The 19956-nt window shown below is 41.2% G+C and overlaps 1 protein-coding gene across 2 annotated transcripts; it reads right to left on the bottom strand.

Annotated features, from left to right (window-relative positions):
- Window positions 1-65: 65 nt before the first annotated feature.
- On the bottom strand, window positions 66-19588 carry mov10a (Mov10 RISC complex RNA helicase a). 2 transcript variants are annotated; one of them, XM_022204389.2, is made up of 23 exons: window positions 19310-19588; window positions 18922-19236; window positions 18733-18838; window positions 18446-18621; window positions 16018-16259; window positions 15147-15393; window positions 14741-14881; window positions 14491-14653; window positions 13867-14018; window positions 12399-12569; window positions 11776-11923; window positions 10028-10189; window positions 7980-8083; window positions 7784-7881; window positions 6568-6666; window positions 6369-6477; window positions 6175-6292; window positions 3557-3748; window positions 3397-3468; window positions 3070-3195; window positions 1834-1922; window positions 1442-1560; window positions 66-471 (listed from the first exon to the last, which is right to left on the bottom strand). In XM_022204389.2, exons 2-23 carry the CDS (start codon window positions 19041-19043, stop codon window positions 407-409), a joined length of 3021 nt encoding a protein of 1006 aa, XP_022060081.2. In that variant the 5' UTR covers window positions 19044-19236; window positions 19310-19588; the 3' UTR covers window positions 66-406. The 2 variants fall into 2 exon arrangements, with proteins under 2 accessions (XP_022060081.2, XP_022060080.2); XM_022204388.2 differs by having other exon boundaries at window positions 18922-19588.
- Between the last annotated feature and the right edge of the window lie 368 nt (window positions 19589-19956).

Raw genomic sequence — 19956 nt, 5'->3', positions numbered from 1 at the left:
ACTCCGCCGTTCCTGGGCGGTGTAACTCGTAAAGTGGAAACACCAGAAAAACATATGGTGATAACTTCCTGTGAAATACAATCTTTATTTCCTACCCCAGAAAATTCATACTTTGTGTGGAGCCATGTTCACAATAATTGAAGTTTTATTTAAAAAGAGTGAAAAAAAGAGTCAAAAACTCAAGACTCACTCGTTCATTTTAGCATTTTGATTAAAAACAGAGCAATGTTTATTGCACCAAAATATGCATAAGTGCTCTTAAAAAGATACATAAAAGGATATTTTTTCTAAGTTATATATGCTGGAAAACAAAGGAAAGAGAGAAAATGATTTACAGAGGCTTTCCCTGCATGGCTACGTATCCAACGCTAATAATCTTTTGAGGAAGCCGCTGTTTTGACTAAAGTTAATGCTCATTCTTCCATTCGGGGTCCACGTACTGCTGGAGGGCGCTCTCCTCTGCTTCAGGACCTGCAACAAAAACACAGAAAACACATAACCTTCTCTGAAGCAAAGAAACGAATAAAAAACATGATTGCTGTGTGTACTAGTGATACAAGTTTGCATAGATCCTGACAAAGGCTATTTATGTCATGTTTAAACAGATTTAAGCTTGCAACTACTAGATAGCTTAATTACTGAATAATCTCTTTCTTCCAGGGGTGTCAAATTCATTTTAGTTCAGGCCTACATTCAGCCCAGTTTGATCTCAAGTGGACCACACCAGTAAAATCACAGCGTAATAATCTATAAATAACCATAACCACATCTTTCCTTTTGCTTTAGTGGTGGGGTACATTCTGACAATGTTCACATTATGAACAACTTGAAATTTCTTAAGAAAAATAAGTGAAATTTTAACAACATGAAGCCTGAGTTTATCATTTGTGTGCACAACTTCCAGATTACAGAGTCTACAAAGGCACAAAACATTCAATCACAGGTATCTGGAACTGAACAATGTAGTATTTAACATTAGTCAATTATTTTAAATTCCTATTTATTTCCACATCGGTGTCGTAATCCTGATACAGCACACAAACTAAAATGGGAAACGGTTTAGTTGTGCTCCTGCCTTGTAAATGTAGACAATGTTTACATAAAAATGCAGAAAAGTTTTGGGAGTTCATCAATAGGGCTCCACTAAACCAGACCCTGAGGCTGCTGACTGACATTATATCGCACAATGTTCAATGTCTTCAAATATTTTCACAGGAAGTATTCATTTCCACCTCTGTAATCTTTGTATTTTGCAAAGCCATCCTGCAGGCCGAATTGGAGACAACTGAAAACCCAAAGACAGTTTACAATAATTAAGAGAAAAAAACAAAATCCTCATGAGCTGTTCTCAGTCCTGGTTGCAAGCCTAAACAAACGTCCATCTACTGATCAGGCATTTGACTAATTGCTTTCGCCCTACTGAGGTTAAAACTGCACTAACATTCAGAGTCGTCGTTGATTTTCAGGGTTGCCAGTTTTGACACGATGTCATCTTCTCCTGCTGCATCTTTGAAGTCAAATCCAGTGTATGCGTTCTCCTTCACACAGTAGCTGATGAACCTGCACGTTAGAAAAGCACAAATGAAGGAAACATGGATGAGGAGGAGTTCATCACCTGCTGAGGACAATTCTGTGGTTTCTGCCAGGAGCTCCAGAACAGCTAAAGTGGACGTTGTGAGATTATTTTGGCAGCTTATATTTCCAAAGATCAACAATGAAGTTCCAGCCTCAGCAGAGAAAATCACGTCTCTCAATGTGAGGCTGTTTTGTTTTCTCACTGCTTCGTGTGTCTGAACTCCTCCTAAACATCTCCTGTGATCTGCTTCGTCTTACTTGTCCCAGGTGGGGTCCTTGTTGAGGATCACAGGGTTTCCCACGATTATGAGCAGGGACCTGGCTCTGGTCACGGCCACATTGAACCTCTAGAAGTAAATACATAGAAAAAAAATAAACAAGACATTAGCAACTTCTTTAACATTAACATAAGAACCAGAACATCTTTAGAGAAAATCACCAAAATGACACCATTTATCGACTGTAAATACAGACAGAATCATTAGCTTTTTAAATTTATTACAGTCATTAAACTACTCATCTGCCCTTCTGTTATAAAATGTAAATCCATCAAAATCCTTTTATTCCATACGTCATGTAAAAATCTCTCAAAACTAAACCTGGTTCTGAATAAAAAACAAAACAATTCAGTCCTCCTCAGTGCAACCCTGAAGCCATCAGTGACTCAGCTGGGACCATACAACAAAAATTTGGGGACTTTTCAGCTGAACTGGGTTGAACTGCAGGCTGTGCTCACACAGAGCAGATGGGAGATTAGTATGGAAGCCAATTAAAGTGGAAGAGTCACTCTAGAAATTTTTTTTCCAACTCTTTGTAAAACAAATACATAAATTCAACTTTTTAAAAAAAATGTATTTATTATACTATGATTGTATGATCCTGCAAAGAGGACACTGTTGAGTTCTTACTACTTCCAGCCATGGTTGTGCTGTTTCCACAGAGGTTCAGGACTTTATGTTAAAGTGAAAATTGAGCCTGCAGTCCGTGAAAATGCGTCAAGAGTAAATAAACACTCAAACTGCTTGATGTTCAGAATAGGGCTGCAACTAACGACGCGTCAACTAATCGTCTGAGCACGATACGTCATCAAAAGCGGAAGTGAGCACGCAATGCAACAGAAATCAGCGTCCGACCGGAGCGCGGAACACGGACGGACATCGGCGCTGCATCGTGCATCTATTATGTATGCAAGATGCAGCACGGATGTCCACGTTTAGATACAGCTGTATAGTAAACGCTGACATACGTGTTTACGATAGATGGCGGATCTCCGTGCTGCATCGTGCATACATAATACATGCACGATGCAGCGCCGATGTTCCGTGTTCCGCGCTCCAGTCGGATGGTGACTTCTGTTGCATTGTGCGCTTTTGATGACGTATCGTGCTCAGACTATTAGTCGACGCGTCATTAGTTGCAGCCCTAGTTTAGAAAGGTTAAAAATCCAACATGTTCTAATGTCACTTAAAAAAAAAAAAAAAGTGTGTGACAAACCTTTTCATCGGAAAGGAATCCAATATTGAAGTCTTTGTCCATTTTGACGTAGCTGATGCAACTGCGGACAGTCGAGATCATGATGATCTTCCTCTCTTGTCCCTGAAACTCTTCCACAGAACCCACCTGATGCCATGAAGTGAAACCAACGGAGGGAAAACGCAGTTAAAGATACAATACTGTACACAGCACATTATATACTGGTTAATTAACATAACCCTCTATTGTTATTACGCTTTCTAAAGAGGATTGAACAAAGGAGTTTAACCTTTCGACTGAATTTTACTGATCCTCTTTTTTCAGTGATTTTCCAGCAGAGCGACTAACCTTGAGCTCTTTGAGGTCATTCCATCGACTCAGCGCTGAGACGGACTTCAGGGCCTTTTTGATTTTCTCAACCTGTAAGAAAGCAACCTTGTTGTGGATGACTAGTAAAAAATGAATCCTACAAATGCTGCGTGTCTTCAAACCACAGACGCAGGCTCACCTGTTTCCTGTAGGGGGCGATTATGCCGATGTCTTTGGCAGAGAGCTTGGGGAGACCCTTCTTTCCCTGAGTTTCCATCAGCTTGGTGAGGTAGTCGACCAGGACTTCGATCTCAGACACGTTGAAGAAAGACGGGCTGTTGGCTTCCCTCTCATCTTTCCCCATCACTCCATGAAAGATGATGGGGAAACCCTGTAGCGATGGAGAGAGAGCAGAATGCTGTTTGGCGATGGCTACTTTAGTGAAACTAAAAGTGGGGATCAAATCTTTTTGAAGTCTTTCAAAATGCCAGAAAGTCTTAACAAATGTCCATTACAAGTTCTCAGAGCCCATTCAATGTTTTTACATGTCCATCCATCAGAACAAACCCCAAAGGTACTCAATTTACTGTGCAGTAATACAAAGCAGCAAAGTTAGCTATGGTTTAGCTAATTTAAAAAAAATCTGTGAGTTACTATGAGTTCTTCTTTAGTAATTCCTTCACATTCTATGTCGTTTCATTCATTTGTTGCTTAATGTGTCTGTTTGTGGCTTATTACTCTGCCAAGAAACACAGTGGAGTTGTGACAATCGGTGTACGTTTGTCTGTTTTTATGACATGTCGAGAAAAATCGCATTTTTTTCGACATACTATACTATGGCTGATTTTTGGACAAAATTCATGATGATTTTTTTCAAAGAAAACTGCTCTATAGTGTTTTCTACGGCCTACTTTAGATTATTTCGTCATATGGCATGTTTTTACAACATGTTTAAAAAAATCTAAAAAATTTCACCATACTATACTATATATATATACTATATACTATACTATACTATACTATGGCATGTTTTTTGGACAAAATTCAAGATGAGTTTTTTTTTCAAAGAAAACCTTACCATAGTGTTTTTCACAGCCTACTTTACAGTATTTCATCATATGGCATGCTTTTACAACATGTTCAAAAAAAATAAATAAAATTTAGACATTTTGTTGGACAAAATTCATGATTTTTTTTGTTTAAAAGAAAACTGCTCTATAATGTTTTTCGCAGCCTACTTTACATTATTTCATCATATGGCATGTTTTTACGATGTCGAAAAAATGGCATTTTTTTCAACATACTATACTAACGCGTTTTTTTTTTTGACAAAATTCATGATGATTTTTTTCAAAGAAAACTGCTCTATAATGTTTTTCGCAGCTTACTTTACATTATTTCATCATATGGCATGTTTTTACGATGTCGAAAAAATGGCATTTTTTTCAACATACTATACTAACGCGTTTTTTTTGGACAAAATTCATGATGATTTTTTGTTTCAAAGAAAACTGCTCTATAGTGTTTTTCACGGCCTGCTTTACATTGTGTCATCATATGGCATGTTTTTACAACGTTATTCAAACACAGAATAACAGTTTTGGATGAAATTTTCAGAGAAGCTCAGAAATGACTCAAGGACCAAGTGATTAGATTTTGGCAGTGATGCTGCTTATAGTCTGGATCCACGGATTTGTTAAAGATTTCTGTATCATTGCGAGATAGTGGCACGGTGTCACTGTAACCATGACAACAAGTGAACACATGATTGGATCCTACTACAAATGCACTGCTGCGGACTTACTGGGACTTATCCGTAGGAAATGATACAGTGAATAACTGATTAAATTGTGGGGATGTTTCTGAGTCCCATCAATTCCCACGTGATGTGGTATCCTTACATAACGTACACATGCAGAACACACACCGGTGCTCAGCGTAAGATAATTGTTTATTAAAGATTTCATCCATCGGAAGTGATGCAACGACTGAGCAGCCTCGGCTCAGTGCTGCGCTCTCTGAGTGCTTTTCTTGTTTCCTCTTTGATCTTAATAAGAATTTTGTTTTTATTCTCGTAATTGTTTCTTTGGAAGCCTTTCGCTCGATCTTAAGAGATGGACAACAGAAATCCTTCAAACGGTGCCTGTGTTCTTAAATTGTTACTGTAAAAATAACTATAATTATGCATCTAATTGCTTGTATTTAATGTTTTAATGTCTGTTGTTATTGTTATGTCTGTTTTTGTTTACTCTAGACACCCTGCTTTGTGAAAGAGGTCTCTGTCTCAATAGGTCTTTTTATCTGTCTGGTTTAAAAAATTCTTTTTGGAACAATTTGTGTCCAAATACTTTTTTCTTCCATTAAAATAATGCGTCCCAATTATAATCATCTCTGTGAACGTTTTAAGCTGCTTTCTGTGTATAATTTATTTAGATAATAAGGGTGTTGATGTCTTGTGGCACTGCTTATCATTAAATTCACACTCATGCCAACAATGAGAGGCCTGAGTCAGTTCAGCAGAGGCAGAGCTTTCCTATAAAATACACTTTACTTGATCATAAACACAGGAATGCTACAGCTGCCTTTGAATTTCACGTCATGATAAAATTAATGTAATTCTGCATGCAACAGCTAGCAACACTTATTAGTTTTCTTTTGTTTACCTAATCATTTAAACGATGCCATCTGCTGAGGCGCTTTGCTAACCTTCTGTTGTTCACTTGGCTGACATTGACTTTTACAACTCCTTTGTTGTGCATTAAGATGATTTATGTGTTGTGAGAACTGCAGAGTCTCTAAAAAGTTAAAAAGCCTCACTTTTTTGGGAAGGTATTCCCAGCTGCAGTAGGCCTCGCGCTCCCACTGGTCTGCAAACACCTGCAGCTCGTTCTCATAGAACAACTCGTTTGGGATTTTCAGAATGGCGGCATGAGACCTGAGAGAAGAACAGATAAAAAAAACAAATCAAAAACGGGAATCATCAGCAAGCAGAGGTCATCACTGAGACTCACCTGTAGTTTCGCAGCAGTTTGGTGACAAAGCGTGTGTCAAAGTGTCCGGAGTCTGCGCTTTTCTGATACAAGGCGTTATGTTTCATCAGCCTTTCCAGCAGAGACAGACCTGGACAGAATTTATATTACTCTGTTAAAACACGGATTCTAACAACGAGAGAAACGCCCCACATCCACTCAGTCCTGCACTCTGTCCTACCGAGTCCGTGCTGCAATGCAAACGGGGATCGCAGGATCGGGCCCAGCTGCTTGGGATCTCCAGCCAGCACCAGCTGACCTTTCTCTGCACTGAGCAGACCTGCAGAACAAAGTGAACGTCCAACCAGTCAGCGGTGCAGCACAAACAGCTCTGGAATGTGTAACAACAGATGCACGCGTCTTATGAATTAACCGACACTCAGGCTTCAGGTCATTAGATAATCTGCTGCATGGAGTTTGGAAGTTTAAAGCTTCTGTCAGACTTTTAGACAAAGTATCCATGATTTTTTTTTTTTACTTTTTGAAAGGGCAGTCCAATCGTCATGCATATTTTCTGCAGCAATAGGCCAAGTATGCAAAATTTCAAACATGAACAGCGCTACACATGCTGATAAAAGTTCTGTCCTCCACATTCCTGCATCCGCTTACTGACGGGCTGCACTGATCGCATGTGCTGGCAGCGATAAAGAGGCTGTGTGCTTTCAGAGAAGAGACACGGGGAAGGCAAAGGATCAAGTTTGACTGAAGAAATCTGTTCAGTGTTTCACAGACACACCGCACTCCATCATTAGGACCTCGTGTTGTCAGACTGACCCGTTTAAAGTTGGACAATGTGGAAAAAAATTATATTTTCAAAGTGAAACTTCTGATGTCCACGTTTTCAACATTTTTGGGAAATTTTTGAAAATTTTTTTGATGGACAAAAGAAAGGTAAAAAAAATGTTTTTCTTTAAAACATTCACAAATAAATCACACAAAATATATGGTTTTATATAAATATTTTTTAAAAAAAAAACACTTTTAAGGGGGTATTGGAATTTTCTTCCTGAAGGTTTTGCAAATTTTCAGACATTTGGGGAATTTTTTTGCTGAATTTCTGGATTTTTTTTCAGACAAGTAAACTATTTTTTTGGTGCCCGTAAACGAGGACAACAGGAGGGTTAAATTCTTTACACCGTGGCAGAAATCATGGCACTTATTTCTTGCGTCTTCTCTAAAATACTTAGGTTAAAAATAGCTGAAGTCATCAAAGACATGATTGTGAATTATAATCCAGAGATGAATCTTTCTTCCGATTTCTTAAAAATGACACCAACGGCATCTAAAAGATTATCTCAAAAATTGTGCTGGATGGTTCTTTATACTCTTTAAAATAATTTTCCACATGAAACCACCAAAATCAAAGACATATTGTAGCTCAGATATCCGGTATTCACCTGCAATAGCGATGATGCACTCTGGCTCCACAGCCTGGCCTCCTTCATCCACAAACACGTGTGAAAAATGGCCGACTGGGATCGCTCCAGACACGAGTCTGAAAACAAACCCACAGCAGCAGGATGTGTGCGATGTCAAACAGACTTAAAACTGTACGCGTGGTGTATATATCACATGTAAAAGAAAGGCTTCTACCTGCCAGCTGTGATCATAGTTGTAACTATGATTCTGTATTTCATCAGAATTTCTTTCACTGGAAACACAAAGCTGTCTTGTTCCTCATCCCAGTTGCAGTATTTCTGAAAGATACAAAAGAAGAGACAGGAAAAATTACAAACAACAGAGCTCTTTATTTTTGGTCCACATATTTATGCATTTCAAGTAAACAGTAATGAGTTTTACAACAACTCACACTGAATGTCCAAAAAATTGGATTTAGCTAAGCAAACAGGTCAGAGCCTTCCATTGGATAATTACTGCAGGGATGAACACGTTTCAGCTGCAACAACATATTGAACCTTATGATGCAGTGAGGAGCTTCTCATGTCTAAACAACCATGCTGGAAGACACATCCTGTGGTAGAAATGATCTTAATCTGTCATGGAAGGGTCAAATGATTGGCCTGCATCAAGCAAAGAAAACAGCTAAGGAGATGAAACAGCTAAAATCAGGTTAGGAACCGTCCAACGCATCATTAAAACCTGAAGGGCAGTGGAGAACCATCATCTTGGTGGTCGGAACAACTTCTTAGATGATCGTAGGAAATCAACAGTAGAACTCATGAGCATGTTTAATAGTAAAAGTAAGAACATTTCTACATGCACAATACAAAGGGAACTCCAAGGCCAGTGATCAGTGAAGCTAATCAGAAAAAAAGGCTTCAGTTTGCTAGGTAGCATAAAGATTGGACTCTGGAGCAATGGAAGAAGGTCATGTGGTCTGATGAGTCCAGATTTACCCTGTTCCAAAGTGATGGGGGCATCAGGGTAAGAAGAGAGGTAGATGAAGTGATGAACTCATCATGGCTAGTGTCTACCACCCTGTAAGGGTTAGGGTTATGATCTGGGGTTGGTCAGGTTCAACAACATTATGTTCCCAAAGAATGAGGTCAGCTGATACCTGAATGTACTGAATGAGCAGGTCTTTACATCAGTGGAGTTTTTCTTCCCTGATGTTCCAAGAGGATGATGCCAGGATTCATGGGGCTCACTGAGAATGAGTGGATCAGGGAGATGAGATGGATTGTCCTCCACAGAGTCCAGACCTCAGAACCACTGAGAAACTTTGGGATGTTCTGGAGAAGACTTTGCAGTTTCCCATCATCAATATAAGATTTTACTGAAAAATGAATGCATATCTGGCCTTAAATAAACAGGGGTGAAAGTAAGCTGGAACAGTCCGGAACTGCATACCGGCAAAAGATCTGTTGGCGGAACGCAGTTCCAGGAAAAGATCTGGTGGCGGTACGCCACTCTTCCACCGGTATCTATGGGTATGCCCATAGATATACGCCGCCCGGCTGCCTGCTATCGACCAGAGTTCACATGTGGGAGTTCACTCAGCAGTACGTGAGTGCGCATGTTTGTCTACTTCCATACTACAGCGATTGTTATGGCCAGTAGCAGCCAATAGCAAATAGGTGCGCTTGATTTATTGCACTGGGACATTTTCCACAACTCGTCAATAGACATCAATAAGCGCCGCTTGCGCCGGACGGGGCGAGCAATAAATTACACCTGAAATTCCACATGTTCTTGTGATTGGCTGAAAAACTTTCAACAGGATTTACAATGGTTAGCATCAACGGACATTCAGGGGTGAAAGCAAGCCGAAACGGTCCGAATTTAAAATTAAAAATTAAAAGAATTTAAAACTACTTTCACCCCTGGAAATAAATGCTGACATTGCAGAAGCTTATCAAAACGATGCCACGGTGAACATGTGTCCTTCTCAGAGCTAAAGGTGGTTCAATGAAATATCGTAGCGTGTGACTTTTTTTGGCACTGGTCGTGTATTTTATAATAAAAAACATCTGTCCTCAAGTGGCCAACACTTGGATCAACAAACAAACATCACAAGTCATTCAGATGAAGCTAAGCTCATATCACACTTCTACAGGACGACGTATCTGACCTGCTGAGATAACAGACCGTCTTCAGTTTCAGTTCGTAGACACTATGGGCCCTGCAGACACATCATACATCATCAAACTGTGGATGGAAGGACGGCAGCTGATGCTCACCAGCAGGTTCTTGGGGATGGAGCTCGGGTCTCGGCTGCTGGCGTACAGCCGGTAAACTTGATGAGAGTCCATGTGCACCATCAGTCTCTCACAGAGCAAGTCACATGCGCTGTTAGAAGGCGCACAGGCGAGGATGTGAGCCGACGGATCGGCCCTGCTGACCTGACAATGCAAGCAGAAATTCATTGCTTAATAACCACAGGCTTGTATGTGACCGCCACATGTGGTTTATAGTGAGACCACAGGCTGCAGCTTCACAGCCAGAAGGATCCTGACTGCAGCCGCCATCTGTCTGACAGGGAAGGACACCGAATTCAGAGCACATGGTAGGAAGGAAGCATGACTAATAGTGGAGTCTCAAGTGGCAATTTCTTGGAAGCAATGATAGTGTGACATTATAAAACACAGGAGAACATTATTGTATGTCACTGGCCTATTTCTGCCATCTTCCATCACAGAGATGTTTTTACATTTTTATCAGTCTACATGCAGCTTCATGACAGGGGATTCATCCCAAAATATGCAAGCAATTTTACAAAATAAAGTCTACTTTTTTACCAATTTTTTTTCTGTTACTGCCTCCTTTTTTACTGATGACCAGCTCCCCCTGCCTGGAACACCTCAATTAATAAATATGGGAGTTTATAGTGATATAGTGATGGATAATATGCATTTTAGTATTTCCCCACACATTTAATGCTCATGACTAACTACACACTAAACTTGAAAAGCAATAAAAATCTGCCTGTTCTGGGCCTAGTTTTACCAGATAAGGCCGAAAGCAGGGTCACTATGGAAACCAAAGCCAACAAAACAAACAGTTTCCGGTGTAAAACCCTACTGGCAGGTACAAGAATGTGACATCACCTTTTCCCCACTAAGGCCAAAGTAAAGGAAAAGAGCACAGATTGAACACAGAAATGTAACGTCGCGGAGAACGACCGGTATGCGTCATTCTGTCAGATAACAGTGTGTTTGTGTTGCTACCAATGGTTGCTGCTCCGCCAAGGAACGCCGTGGAGTTATGTGACGATCGGCGCACGTTTGTCTGTCTGTCAGCAACATCACTCAAAAACAGATTAACGGATTTGGACGAAATTTTCAGGGAAGGTCAGAAATGACACAAGGACAGAGTGATTAGATTTTGGCAGTGATGCAGCTTATAGTCTGAATCCACGTATTTGTTAAAGATTTCTGCATCATTACGAGGTAGCGGCACGGCGTCACTGTAACCATGACAACATGTGAACGCTACATCAGCTGATTGTGATCCTGCTACAAATCCAATGCTGAGGATTTATCAGGACTTATCCATCAGAACTCATACAAAGAACAGCTGATTAAATTGTGGGGGTGTTTCTGAGTCCCGTCTGCATGACACACACCTGTGCTCAGTGCAAGGTCATTTTGTTTGTGGGTACATCCATGTTAAATGTCCACATTCTGTAGTGCCATGATTTCTGCCACAAACTTTTTCAAGGTTTTATCTGTCAGAAATGCCATAAGGACGGAGCAGCACTGGCGGAGTGCTACGTTCTCTGGGTGCTTTTCTCTTTTTCATTGTGAATTAATCTGACAGTTTCTTTCTTGATTGATTTTTCATTTATAATCACGAGAGCCTTGCAAATAATGTCCATCACAACATCCCAAACAGGATGATGCTAACAAATATCTTGTTTCAAAGCCTAAAAATTATACATTTATTCTGATGCAAGAACACAAAAAAGTGCTACTAAAACACTTCCTACCTGATGCATGGCTTCAACCAGAGTGATTGTCTTCCCAGTTCCAGGAGGCCCGAACACGAGGTGAGGAGCAGGCTTAGATGATCCGGCTACGATGCGTTGGACTGCAGCATGCTGCTCCGGGTTGTTTTCCAGCTTCTGGTTGAACATCCTGAGAGCAAAGTGGGATTAGATCCTAACATCCTACACACAGGTGAAACACTTTCAAATTTAAATACGTGGAGAAACCATGAATTGGGTTAAATCTGCTCACGTGAATAAAGGGAAAGCTAAAACTGTTTCAGTCAGTTCAAAGCAGATCACACTGGTAAAAGTGTCTGATGTGCTTCTGAGCTCAAACAACCAACTATATTTTACTATATTTTATGAGACAAGTCTATGGCATCACACCAGAGAACAGTATCCTCCTTTGTAAGTATAATACGGTGGATAAATACCTGGGAAGAATTCAGGCAAAGCTTGCTGAGCACTGCACTCGTCATTAGCAGCTCATCTTTCTCTTATCACCAAAGCCAGCCAGTTTAAACCTCTCTCCTTCACAAGTGCAGCATAGGAGATATAGTACTTTAAGCTGGTTAAGTTTGTGTGTTTGTAGACGATACTCTTTACACAAATTGGCACCAGACCTGAGTTTGGGCATGGGGAGACAAGTAGCCGCTGCACCAGATGGGAACAGCACCTCTCCAAGCTGATGCTTTGCTGCCAGGTCCACGGCCCTGTGCTGCAGCTTCAGAGGGAACCGGTTGATGGTAAACTCCACGTCAAACTTCATGTTGCTGATAAAAGTCTGCACCAACCTGAAATGAATAAAGAGTGGATAAAGTGTGAGCTGGGTGGTTCTGTGTGTCCTGAGGTGTTCTCATTCTTAGGCCCCGTCCACACGAAGACAAAACGCTTAACGGTTTCAAAAACGATCGCCATAAAGACGAAGGCGTCTCAGAAAATGTGTGCGTCTACATGAATGCACTCGATACGCATGGAAACGCTGTAAAGCACATGCCAGGCCTCTAGGGGCGCTGTAACGATATGACGGAAACACGCGCAAACAGAAGAAAAAACAGTGCACTTGCGGCAAAAGTTGTAAAGGCTGCATCCATATCTCCACCCTCTGGACTTGCAGACTGAGCCCTCGCGGACTTCAGTCATACGTAATGTGACGTCTTTACCGTCATCACGTAAAGTCTGCAAGAGCGGGAGTCTACAGCATTATGAATGGAGCTAATAGACAGACCTGGAGTCCGTTTCAGTCGTTTCCGTGACACTGTTTGAAGAACTATCATGTATACGCTATAATATGAATTAATTTGGGTATTACTTACATTGGAGGACTTGCTTTCGTCCTTTTTCCGCCATTATTTTTCTCAGCTCATGATTTCGGCTTCAGACTGCACAGCTTTTATAGGCCAGACGCAATAAAAAAAATCGAATAATTTAAACGTCACGTCCGTATTGCAATGAATTGTGGGTAATCAAACTGGTGAAGTCTGCAGAAGTCTGCACCCCAAGCAGACTCTCTGGAAGTCTGCAGAAAGTCCGCTTGAGGCCCCTTGTGGACTGGATGAATTGTGGATTTGGACAGCCCTCAGCACTCCCGGACTTCCCGTGAACGCGCCCGCAAAGTCCGCGAGTTCGCAAGTGCGGTGAAGTCCAGAGATTTGGATTCAGCCAAACAGAGACCAAGCCGGGAAGCATAAGCGGGCCGTAATGTGTCCTCGATAATTGTTTGTTCAACTCGGTGGTGATTGAGAAGAAGGAGATTTTGCTGCAACAGGGATAGTAGGGTCACGAGCTTCATCAGCATATTTACTACACTGTACGCCGCCATTGTTGTTGTCGTTGCCACGTGTGGCGCATGCGTGTCAATGAAGATACAAAACTATGACGCAAGCGTACCTGAAAAGTAGCGGAGGGCCAGTAAACACGGAGCTGCGTATACGGCGTTTCAAAAGCTTTCCACTCTGGAACCTGGTTTCAAAAATGACTGTTTACAGACCCCCAGAACGTCGTCTTTGTGTGGATGATACGCAGATTCGGCAAGAAACTTATGCGTTTAGACCTCGGTTTGTCTTTGTGTGGCTGGGGACTAACTTTTACCTCTTGGAGAAGCCCAGCTTCACGCTGTCCAGCTCTACTCTGTGAACGTATCCGGTGTAAACTGTGATCGGATGCTTAGTGTCCCCAGATCTGGACACCCTCAGACAATCTCCTCGAAGTACAGATGGACGATTCTCAGCGACACCAGGAACCTGTTGGGGGACACGAATGTTGGTCCTCTATTTGCTCTGTGGTCACTTCTTATAGAAAACCACTACATGCTATAAAACATGTTCATCAAAGTAGATTTTTCACATATTTTTTCAGATCATTCAGATGCGGTAACAGATTTTTTTCAGGTGTACTTTTGTTGATTTAAACCTTCTCTATTTCAAATATCAATACAGCCGATCTCTGAGCACAGCTGCTGACATTAACCTGCATTTTTCTGCACTTTGTCTGTCAGTGCTGTGACTGTGAAATGTAAGCTAATGATTTTATCTGCAGCTCAGCACATTGCCTTCTGGCCAAGATAGTATCTGACAATATAAACAAAAAAACCTGCGCACGAGGACAGCTCTATCATGAACCCAGCTGCATCTCCCTCTCTTTCTAAAGCCCCAATAAACAGCTTTTCTGCATTCGTAGGACGAGAAAGTCAGAAATAAATGAAGACATATTCACCCTGAGCGTGAGGAGCTTCCTGTTGCTTTGGTCCAGAGTCATGGGCTGATTGTGGAGGTCATATTTTCGGATGTCCACCTCCATCTGTATCTCCTCCAGGTGCAGCAGGAGGTGAAACCGATGGGAGTAGTTCTGCATCTTCAGGGGACAGTTGAGGAGACTCCTGGACGCACAGAATGAACAGAAACATCGCGTTTAACAGGAGGCGAATCCGCATGTCTAACGGTCACGACTGAGGGCTCTCTCTCACTTCACAGATGCGAGTTTCTGTCTGGCAGCCGGAGACAGATACTCAGAATCCTCCATCCTTCGTTTAGCCAGTTCCTTCAGGTAATAAGGGTACTTGTAGTCTCCTAATTTCACTATCATCTTCAGAGGGTGGACGACAGAACTGCAGAGGAAAACACAAAACGCCACATGATCGTCTGCCGGTGTTAGGAAATGATCCGGAGCATTTTGATGACCTCAAATACATGAGACGAAATTATTGTCATCAGCTCCTTTTACACTGAAATCTGCTCATTCTGTCTGGAAATAGTAACAGAGCATGTTGTGTTTTCCATTAAATCACAGGAGCAGCATCATTATCCAATAACAAATCACAAAATTGTGTTTCTATTGATTCGTGGACCGGATTTCAGTTTGCAATACCTCACCTCTCAGGCGGTACTCCCTCCACCAGCACGCTGCCAACGAGCTTGTATGTGACCACCTGATAGGGTTTGTATGGAGCCACAGGCTGCAGCTCCACAGCCAGCGGGGTCTGAGCCACAGCTTCCAGCTCTCTGACAATGCAGAAAGGCGCCGACCCCGGTGGATCCGGGCAGAACTCAAAGTACATCGTGGCAGGGAAATACCCATAATGATTCAGCGTGTACAGAACCAGGACTTCATAGCTCTCACCTGAGGAAGAACGACAGATAACATGAAAAGAGGCGTAGCTGTGAACTCATTCAGTCATTTTAACCCCCGTGTCGTCCTGCGGGTCAAAACTGAACCGTGTTTAAGTTTGAAAATGTGGAAAAAAAAATATTTTCACAGCAAAATTTCTGATGTCCACATTTTCAACATTTTTGGGAAATTTTTTAACATTTTTTGGTGGAAAAAAAGAAATGTTAAAAATGTTTCTTTAAGAACATTCACATAAAAATCGACCAAAATCCAGCGAATTTCGCTGGATTTTGGTTGATTTTTATGTGAATGTTCTTAAAGAAAATATTAGAAGTTTTATTGATATATATGGAATCACTTTAGGATTTTTTTTGGAAGATTTTTACTCATTTTTAGGAATTATTTAGAAGAATTTTCTTGCCAAATTTGGGGATTTTTTTTTTAAATAAAACTTAAAAATTTTAAGGAATTATTAACATTTCCTCCCTGAACGTTTTGCAAATTTTCAGAAATTTTGGGCAATTTTTTAGCTGAATTTTTGGATTGTTTTCAGACGAGGAAACAATGCTTTTCGGTGCCCGTAAATGAGGACAACAGGAGGGCTAAAAGGCAGAGGGGGTGTGCCTGCGGTCTCACCTGGACAGAGGAACAGCGGACAGGCTCTGGTCACCCTCCTCTCATCCTGCAGCGTGAAGCAGCGGATCCTGTGCAGGGCAGTGTAGTAGGTGAAGTGGATGCAGTTTGTGCCCTGGTTTAAAATGTGGAACCGGACAACGAACTGCTGCCTCAGACGAGCTACGGTGAACTTCACCTTCCCACCGCTGGCCGCAGGGTCTGAGGTGATCTTAATGCCTCCTTTGTCGGCCACCAGCTTTTTCCTATGAGAGAGAAAGACAGCATGCGGTAAAACTATGGCAGCATCCTGGTGGTTGGCATACAGTTTGAGTGTAATTGGACATAGATTATTAAGAAATACCTTTTGTTTTACTGACTGATGTGCTTTTCTGCCAACCTTAAGAATGCCAGATATTTTCAGTTAATGATTTTAGAAAACACACTGCAGTCGACAAGCTTTTTTTCCACCCTCTAGTGTGGAGACAGTACTGTTTCCTACACAGCTTGAGCACATCTACACGGAAACTGTAGAATCACCCTAATCACACCAAAGCTCTCCACACACTACAGCAGAGGTGTCATTTTAGCTCAGGGGCCACACAGAGCCCAATTTAACTTCAAGTGAGCAGTAAAAGCACAGCAGAATGACCGATAAATAACCCAAACTCAAAGTGTTTCCTTTGTTTGAGTGCAAAAAAAGTACATTTAATGAAAATGCTCACATTTAATGAACTATCTTTACACAAAACATCATGAACAACCTGAAATTTCTTAAGAAAAATAAGTGAAATTTTAACAAAATTAAGCCTCAGTTTATCATTTAAACCGTACAACCTACAGGTCACAGTTTGTCTATAAAGGCCCAAAACTTCTGGTCTATGGAGTCACAGGAGTGCCAAATCAAAATATAAATAAATAAATGTGGAAATCTAAAGAGAAATAAATAAATAAATGTGGAAATCTAAAGAGAAATAAATAAATAAATGTGGAAATATAAAGAGAAATAAATAAATAAATATATAAATGTGGAAATATAAAGAGAAATAAATAAATAAATAAATGTGGAAATATAAAGAGAAATAAATAAATAAATAAATAAATGTGGAAATATAAAGAGAAATAAATAAATAAATAAATAAATAAAAGGAAAAAAACAGAAAAGGTAAAAGCAAAGACAAAATTTTCCTTTTTATGTATTTATTTATTTCTCTTTATATTTCCACATTTATTAATTTATTTATTTCTCTTTATATTTCCACATTTATTTATTTATTTATATTTTGATTTGGCACTCCTGTGACTCCATACTAGTCGCAGGTATCTGGAACTGAACAATGTAGCATTTTACACCTTGTCAAGATCTAGTTTTTTTTTTTTAGAATTTACATTCATTTCCACATCTGTCCACCTGAACTGACACACTATTATGGAAAAGGTTAAGTGGCCCCCCTGCATTGTGAATAAAAATGAATAAAAGTTGTAGCAGTGCATCAATAACAGTTCCACCAAATCAAACTCTGTCCTACTGAAGCTGCTGGCTCACATTATACTGCAAAATGTTCAACATCTGTAAATATTTTCACAGCAAGTATCCATTTTCACTGCTGTAATTTTTACACTTCACAGAGTCCACCTGGGGGCCGGATTGGACCTTCTGGCGGGTCGGTTTTGGCCCGTGGGCCTTAAGTTTGACAGGGTTTGATCACTTGCTCGTATCTCAAAATAAACTCCTTAAATATGTTTGATTTAACTTGATAACAGTCTCAAAGTAACCAGTAACACATCCCATAATAATCTACCAAGGACGTGCATTTGGATTGTCTTTTTTAAAGAACTGTGACCAAGATCTGAGTGAGACGAAGAAAAATGAATCAGTCACTGCTCTCTGGTGGATAAACTACGTATAACTGTTTCTACATTACTTCACAGCTATACTGAACACAAATAAAAATGCATCCATCTAATCCTCATTAGGATCTGGACCCAGTGGACTCGGGGTGAAGACAGGGGACACCTGGACAGGTAGCAGTCTATCACAGGGATACACATGGAGACAAACAGTAACACATTCACACCTCAGACAATTCAGAATGACCAATTAACCTCAGCATGTTTTTGGACTGTGGGAGGAAGCTGGCGAACCTGGAGAAAACCCACACATGTACAGGAGAACATGTAAACTCCATGCAGAAAGATCCCTGGACGCAAACCAGGGATATAAGTTAAGTATTACTGTTAATTACTGTGAACTGAAAAGCCTGAGTGCAGCTGCTAGAAAGGACTTCCTGCTGCGCTCAGAGGGGATGAATCTGTGGCTGAAGGTGCTCTGTGGAAACACCTCCAGACTGTGTAGAAGGTGAGAAGCATCGTTCGTAACAGAGGAACTGTTGGACTGACTCTAGCTCAAAAACACCAGCTGTAATGTGTGTAATGTGTCAAATGCTTTTACCTGTTCACCTTCAGCTTGTAAAGGATTTCTGTTGCAAGCTTTTTCTTCGGGGTGAGCACAGGGATGGTGGTGGTGGTGGAAGAGGAGGATGTGGGGGTCTCAGCTGAGGTCTGAGGGTTGAAGCTGTGAGTCTGAGGGGCCCGGGGCCTCCTCCACTGGTCACAGTACACTCTGACCTACAACAACAACACACTGCTTCCTCATTTTGTTTCCTTTATTCTCAGCAAAACATGTCCAGACGTCTTTCCTCACAGCAGGCAGCACAGCACAGTGACATCCTGTCTTACCTGAGGTCTGACATTGAGGTAGAGTCTCCCCTGCCTTATGTAGGCTTTGTTAAATCTCAGGAGAGCATAGACAATATCAGAAAACCTGGGATCTTTAACTCCTTTTCTGTGGACGTGACAGACAGAGGGGTGTTTACTAACAGCCCAGCCTACTTGATTATGACCCACAGTGTTTTATTTACAGCCTACCTGCCCTTAAATTCAGAGTTGTAGATGTCCCGAAGTTCCTTCTTGCTGTTGTTGGATATTCTGTCCCCCAGAAATTCAATGAAATCCAGTCCGGATTCCAGCCAGTGTATGATCGCTGGCATGTCGACGAGTTTTACACTTCACTGCTACTGAGCACGGACCGTCTGACCGTAGTGGAGGAAGTTGATGTGCTGACAAATACAACCCTCAGTTTCCTGAAGCATTCATGTGGCTGGCCGCTGTGAATCCGCTCCGAGGACGTTTCCACATGTTGTGTTTTTGGCGCGACTTATGCGCTTATTAAACACTGAAGTGCTGTGGAAGACACGGATAGGTTTCTCATTCATTTACCTGTTTGAAGTTCCCATCAAGTTGTGTGTAAACCTACCATTTGGCGCATGTAGCGCAAAACTCGAGCGGATGGACGCTCTCCAACGGTGCCACTCAGGGAGCGTCTGAAACTGTGCGACCGAAGAAAAACGAAAACACTTCGGCGACAAAACAACATATCAGGTCGAAACCAAAAAACGCAGGACAGAAGTGTTGCTTCGTTAGGTGTTTTCTAAAAAAAACTGGATTTAATATTTTACCTCCCCTCTCACACGACGAACAGGTTATACGCTTTTTGAAAGACACGTAGTTGTTGCCACTCCCTGGCCTGCAGTCATTACATAACCAGCAGCTCCAGGTCTCCGGTCCACTTCTAAAACATTATATACTTCATTTTAGGTTAAAAAAAACATCCAAAGGCACAAAACTATTGTCGTAGTTTCTCTGATGTCCATGAAGTGCAGATGTTGAAGGAAACTTTCGGTGACACTGACTTGCTTAGTAATAAGTTTATTACAAGGAAGAACAGCATCGATCAGAGAGACTGCCTGGGAGAATTCCGCCAAATGAACCTAAAATTTCAGGAAGATTGGAGCATGTTCAGGAGAGTTAGCCACCACTTCCTGTTTCATGGCAAAGGATCAATGTTTTTGGGAGTCGCAGTGGCCACGCCCTTTGACTTTTGTGGACAATTTTGATAACTTT

The sequence above is a fragment of the Acanthochromis polyacanthus genome, chromosome 5, assembly GCF_021347895.1.
Source record: "Acanthochromis polyacanthus isolate Apoly-LR-REF ecotype Palm Island chromosome 5, KAUST_Apoly_ChrSc, whole genome shotgun sequence".
Classification (NCBI taxonomy): Eukaryota; Metazoa; Chordata; class Actinopteri; family Pomacentridae; genus Acanthochromis; species Acanthochromis polyacanthus.
Note: the sequence above shows the minus strand (reverse complement) of the source record. Positions and strands in the feature narration are given on the sequence as shown.

Excerpts from the sequence above, each read along its gene's own strand:
- mov10a (XM_022204388.2), bottom strand. The coding sequence starts at position 19,043 with ATGCCAGCGATCATACACTGGCTGGAATCCGGACTGGATTTCATTGAA. Across the intron at positions 14,654-14,740 it reads CAGAAACTCGCATCTGTGAA|GAGTCTCCTCAACTGTCCCC; the intron begins GTGAGAGAGAGC and ends CTGTGCGTCCAG. Across the intron at positions 12,570-13,866 it reads AAGCTGGGCTTCTCCAAGAG|GTTGGTGCAGACTTTTATCA; the intron begins GTAAAAGTTAGT and ends TATTCATTTCAG.